This window comes from Anneissia japonica, unplaced genomic scaffold (genome assembly GCF_011630105.1).
Source record: "Anneissia japonica isolate Jap-2015-1 unplaced genomic scaffold, ASM1163010v1 scaffold287938_len408866_cov212, whole genome shotgun sequence".
In the NCBI taxonomy this organism is placed as follows: Eukaryota; Metazoa; Echinodermata; class Crinoidea; order Comatulida; family Comatulidae; genus Anneissia; species Anneissia japonica.
This window is the reverse complement of record NW_022696173.1, coordinates 273,995-280,517: the sequence shown is the minus strand read 5'-3', so window position 1 is coordinate 280,517 and position 6,523 is coordinate 273,995. Positions and strand designations below refer to the sequence as shown.

At 30.8% G+C, this 6,523-nt stretch overlaps 1 protein-coding gene across 4 annotated transcripts in view; it reads left to right on the top strand.

Annotated features, from left to right (window-relative positions):
• The first annotated feature begins 213 nt into the window (after positions 1-213).
• LOC117101730 (receptor tyrosine-protein kinase erbB-4-like) overlaps positions 214-6,523 on the top strand; it is a 64,821-nt gene continuing 58,511 nt past the window's right edge. For 3 of the 4 annotated variants that reach the window (XM_033241767.1, XM_033241769.1, XM_033241766.1), the window contains exon 1: positions 215-512. In XM_033241767.1, the coding sequence (XP_033097658.1) occupies positions 422-512 (91 nt within the window). In that variant the 5' untranslated portion in view covers positions 215-421. Of the gene's footprint in view, positions 513-6,523 lie in introns of all 4 variants that reach the window. The other variant, XM_033241768.1, reaches the window with a different exon arrangement.

The following is a 6,523-nucleotide window of genomic DNA, read 5'->3' as shown; positions in this document are numbered from 1 at the left end:
GACCCTGTTCGCTAGGTGCCTGGGGGTGATCAACGTTCATAGTTATTTAGGATCAATATACTAGATAAAGCAGGTGTGTGCCGTATGGATTTCACACTTCAGTGGTTGAGCATTATAGGTGTAACAAGGATTTTATTTGTGATTGCCTATAACTAAGAATACTACAGAGTCTTTGCAGGTCAAAGTTCACAAACAGCCAGCACAGTACAAAGTGTTATGAGTAGTGGTAGTAGTAGATATTAGTATCTCCAAGCGAGAGGACCTCTGGATTTAAGTTTGTTGCTGGTTACCTAAGAGACCATGCTTTTACAGTTATAACATAGCAAGAGTGTTTCAACATCGTGTGATATTTAGTGCATTATTATATATTTTTGTAATTTGTGAGATGTCATAGTACAGATTGATTGACTTTTTTACAAGTATGTATTTTATCCTAATGAAGGGATTGTTATTGTTGATATTACTGGGGTGCTCACGGCATTCCCTTGCTGCACGACAGAGATCAAACGGAGGTAAGTACACTTTCATATGGGGGAGGGGTACAACAATCTGCTTATAACTAAAATGCTATTACTGAAATGTAATTGGTTAAACCCTCTTTTTATGCTTTAATTAATTGTTCACCTTTTTTGAAGTTGTAATTTATAATGTTTTTGCAAAAATGGAAATTATGATATTCTCTAAATAAAATTGAGAATTATTATTATTTTTGTAATTATTAAATAAAGATTTAATTAATTCTGTTTAAATGATGAACATATATGATAGGCAAAAATAAATTTATTTGTTAAATGACTATGTCAATGATTGAATATTAATATATACCGGTAGATACTATTCAAGCCTGATTCCTTGACATATTTATATCTACTTTTTTTAAACAAATGGCATTTTAACAAAACCATAGTTCTTTAGTAAATGAACTAGGAATTTCAATTAAATACATTAAAAAAATATTGTTTTAATGTTTTTTGTTTTTCTTTTTATGTCTAATTCTTATGATTTTCTTTTTCATTTTCAATATATATTCAGGCCTACTGTTGAAAATTTTTTTTTCTAATTTAATTTTGACCATAGTGAAGATAATTAGCATTGACTATGCCAGAATGCTATTAAATAAGTAAATTTAACGTAAATTTTAAAAAGGCAAAATGTCAGAATTGATAGTAATTATTTTGTTACTGCACACATCTAAAATGACATGCAGTGTAAGGCGGAATATTGGATTGATTAATATTCTTAAATCTAGAATATACACTATGTAGAGCTATTAGATATATATCATAAAATGAAATATAAGAATTACAATATATAATATTTGCCCTCAATTGAAAATTAAAGCAGGAATAATATACACATCAATAAAGCCGTTCCTATTACAGTATTCTTTATATTGACCCTAATATTAGCTGTTGAGGATTTTTGTATTAAAATGTCTGTAAATCAGTGTAACTGGAAAATTTCATTCCATATTTGAATTTCCTAATTTGTATCTTTTAGTAAGTTGGTAGCTTACAAATGAAAATGGTAATGAATTTCCCACATCAGTTAACAGACAATTAGATAATACATTTCTTGTATTTTTTCTGCATAGACCTTTAAATTGGCTGGTAATCAATTTAAGGATTTCTTTTTGTAAAATATCTATAAATTTTCAAAAACTTCTTTTCAATCTGTTTCTAGTTGGAAGTTGATAAATTAGTTGATCTTTTAAAATGAGATATTCAAAATTATATTTAAATTATTGAAATTTTCTCAATTTTATTCATGCAAACAGTACATTTTTAATTTGTGTTTTGTTAGAAGTAGGTAATTAATTAATTAATAATTTTATTGGGTTATTCAATGAATTCTTAATTGAATTTTGTAGGGGTTTCCCGGATTTTATTCTAGACATTATTACTATTTTTTATTGTAGAGGCGTAAGTCATTTTTCAATGCTTAAATTGAGATTTTATGTTATAATGTTACATATATTGATATATTGTTCATGTGTATAGTAATCAATTACAAATAACCAGTTCGTGGTGCAACTGTACTTTTTCAGTTGGGAGACCATAAATCATAGCCTATATTAGACACAGTTCCGAATATGCTTGTATCCAAAATAAGCACTTAAAAATTCATAATTAATTACCCGCTTATCATTCTATAGATGCTTGCCTATTGCTGTCGTTAGCTAAGTTCTGATTGGTGCACTTCACATCTGCTTGCTAAGTTGTTTGTGTAATTAATTATTACCCTGCTTGATCCATAAATCACCCTCCTATCAAGACCATGAATACTACCAGTTATGACATCTTACTGCTCATAACTTATTAAAATACATGCCATCAATATTCTACCAAAATGTCCATCTCTATTTTGATCATAAACGGTAGAAATTTAAACAGGAGATTTTTGTTTTATCTCAGAATTAATTAAGCAAAAATATAAATTATCAGTGTGAAAAATGAATTTGGTATTATTGAATGTGTAAAACATGATAATATGTAAGTATTAAACTAAAACACTATAGTAAAACGTTTTTAATGGGCTTAAAAAATTACTTATTGTGAATGGCTTACTATGGATCTAAGTCTTTTGATTTTTGTACGGCTGCACGAAAAATGACAGTGTAAAATGCACATAAACTTATTTGTTTATTGGACATGCACATATTACTGTTATTATACAACACATTTTGATCAGTCTTTATTTAAACTTGATAAAAATGACAGTGTAAAATGCACATAAACTTATTTGTTTATGGGACATGCACATATTACTGTTATTATACAACACATTTTGATCAGTCTTTATTTAAACTTGATTAACACTCCAGAAAGAATGAGAACTCCCAAATTGTCCATATATGACGTTCATGCCCTGTCTACAAATTATATTATGTTTCATTTTTTAAGAATCTATGTAAAGAATTTAGGAATAGTAATTATGTGCCTCTGATATAATATTCATATATAAACATTTTTACTTCAGCCAGAATATTTGGAATTGTATTTAACATGAAACTGATTGTTCAGTGGTTGGGCGAGACTTTTTTTTATACCTTGTTTAGTGAACCCGTTGACTGCAAATATTGATGATGTCAAATAAAAGTAAAATTTTTTTTTTGTTCACCCTCCACTGACTTGAAATCTCTAAAGATAAGATATGTATATTTCTTCCTAATTATATAAATTTGAAGCATTTAACCATCCTATTTTACATTCACCAGTAAAATTTTATTTTTATTTTGTCCTCTGTCTGGATGTTTTTGGCTATTTGCTAAATAAGAAAACAAAATTATATTTTATTTTTATTCCGCCCTTCCCTGATGATCTTTAAAAAAATAAGTAAACAAGGAATAAAAAAGGTTTCACCTTGTATACTGTTGTAATTTTCCTCATTCCCTGTCTGTTATGTCAGTTAAGCACCTAAAAAAATAGGTCAATTCACAATCTATCAATAACTACTTAACACCTATTAAAGGTGGACAGCAAACTAGTAACATACTGCCAAAATCAACTAGGTCTGTTAGTGCCTATTAAAACCAGGGCTTTGTCCACTAAAGCCTATTAAAATCTACTAAGATATTTTGCTATGGGCGATTGCCTTTCTCTATTATTCTCTCTAATTAATCATGAGAGGTATTATACATTTTTGATAGACTCAATCTTTAAGATGAAAAGTATTGTTGCCAAATATTTGTTTATTTTATTCTTTCTCAGATATGCAGACACTGTCAGTACTCATGTACTCTTTGAAATAAAGTTCAAAAAGAGGGTTAAATACAACAAACCAACTTAAAGAAAAGTCAATATACAAAATAGTTATAAATTAATAATCATTATTAATAATTTATTTATTTGGAAATAATATTGTCATATTTATTATGGGGTTACAGTATATTTAATGGTTTATTCCAAGAATATGCAGTTTGGTTTATGAGTTTGATAAATTTGGCAGTGTGTGATTAGTCCTTTCTGTTTTTATATCTTGATTTTTTTCTTTTATTAGTTAAGGTTTATTATATTATTAAACCAATAAATCTCTTCTACTGGACTTTCTTTTTATGTGGCAATATTTCACATCTGACCCAGATGTATTTGTTTTATAATATTATAGTGACCAACCTACCTTGGATAAATATGACAACATTCACAGACATATATTTACTTTTACTTTGTTTGAATTGTTGGTTATTTGTCCCTAAAAGGGCAAACACTTATTAAGTAATTCAACCAATTTTTGAAAAAAAGATTGCATTTTTTTCAGTTAAGTCATTCTGTCTAAATTTACATGAGCTAAAGAACTCCCTGTCATTAGTAAAGTTATTAGTACTACTTGTGGAATGTTTGAATGGAGCTACGTAAAACTAAGCATTTACAAGATTTGGCTATTCTGTTTGCTTAGGATACCATAACACAGGTAGTAGAATGACATAAAGACTCTTTTAAGAGATGTGATTTCCCACATAGAATAGTTAATTGAAAAGAAGTACAGAGATCTGTGGTACATTGAACCCACTTAGTACAGTTACACTCAAAGAAATCTGTAAGAAGATTAAAAACCTTTGGATTTATTCTCCAGTGGGAGCATTCCTATTTTATTCACATTGTTCTGCCATTCTTTATTCAGCTCGTTTTTAAATTTTCTTCCAAGGGCAAAATGGCTGAATCATTTTTGATTAAGAAGAAACAGGAATGGAGCTATGACTAGTCAAGAAATAATGTGTGATTAAATCATTTTATATATGTGTATTACATGATAATAACATCAAGATACATAAGGCCAAGGAAACAAAAAATGTAGTTTCTCGTCCTAATATTTTGAAAAAAGGAGTATGAGAGCACTTAATGAGGCAGAGAAAATGGATGTGCGAGGGGACGAGAAATTAGTAATATATGAAAGGCAATCACCGCCAAAAATACAGTTACATATGAACAACCTACTCACAAAAACGTACAACCTACTCGCAGAAATGAACAACCTACTCGCAGAAACAAACAACCTACTCGCAGAAATGAAAAACCTACTCGCTGAAACCTACCACGTACACGCTGTAAAGGACAATGTTAGACTTTCTTTACTCGCTGAAAACTTTGCATGCATAAACATTGGTAGTAGTGTCACCACATGGTGGTTTCAAATTGCTTGAGAAAATGACTTTCCCCTACCGTTAGTGATGGTGTGCGAGATGCCACCACCGTGGTTAGTGCCTTGACCCCGCAGCAAATCCGCAGCTTGATTTAGAAGCCTTCCGGCCTCCTTCAGTAAATTGTTATCCATCGGTGTTTTAGGACAAAATAGCTTAAAATAACGAGCTTCTTATATATTGAGAGGCAAGTATTATAGAGGGGGCTATGTTTAAGGAGAAATCAGAGCCGTAGATAGAGTTTGGCCAACTTGGCGCATGGACGCCATGTCGTTACCAAACAGCCCAGGCGCATGCGCGCGCATAGCTTTAATGTTTTGTTTTGGTGACAACATGGCCGGTGTAAGTCATGTGATTGCGATCCACCCAATCACATGCACGTATATCGAATCCTGTGAAACAGAGTTGGCCAAACTCCCTCTATCTACGGCTCTGGGAGAAATTACATTCAGCCTTAAGATGCAAGATTTTGCTGACCTATCTTGAAATGGACGATTTTATTGTCCTTTTCTAAGAGTGCTGTGCGACTACGTTGTTCGTTTCTGGGAGTAGGTTGTTCGTTTCTGTGAGTGTCTTGTCTGTGTTTGCTAATACGTTGTACGTTTCTGTGCAAGTCTAACGTTGTCCTTTACAGCGTGTACGTTGTAGCTTTCTGCGAGTAGGTTGTTCATTTCTGTGAGTAGGTTGTTCGTTTTTGCGAGTAGGTTGTTCGTTTCTGCGAGTATGTTGTTCAATTGTAACTGTATTTTGGCGGCGATTGCCTTCCATACTAATACATTACATTTTTAAGTATTCCTTTTTCATTATTTCATTATAATTAAGATTGATAAACTGTTATTCTGTAGCTTCCACTGAGACTAATTATATGTCTCAGGTAGTTTAAGATTTACCTACCGGTTTCCGATTTAGAAATATTAAATATTAAAACAATTGATTTATTGATATTAGATTTATTGTAATAATAATTGTTCACTTGGGGATTAGGATCTTGGACTGACTAACTAAAAATAGACACTTAATGATGGTGAAGATCATGATTAAGGATGTGAAGATGATGCTTATGATCTTATGTGGATTTGAGTGATGGCGGCGTAATGCAAACAAAGTAAGATCAATGTCTTTTTAGCAGATTTGATTTGAGGTGTTTTTTTAGCATGCTGCTGCATTCATTCACTGGCCAGATCCATGAATTTGGAAAAAAATAAGCCCATATATACTCTCTAAATTATTGATTTTAACATCAAATCAACAGTTATAATTTTGCAGTAATTCTGAACATTTCGTATGAAGATATTTATATTTACATATGTATATACTGAATATATATAAACTCTGGAGAGGTGTCTAGTGTTAGCAAATATATTAAATATATTATATATATATATA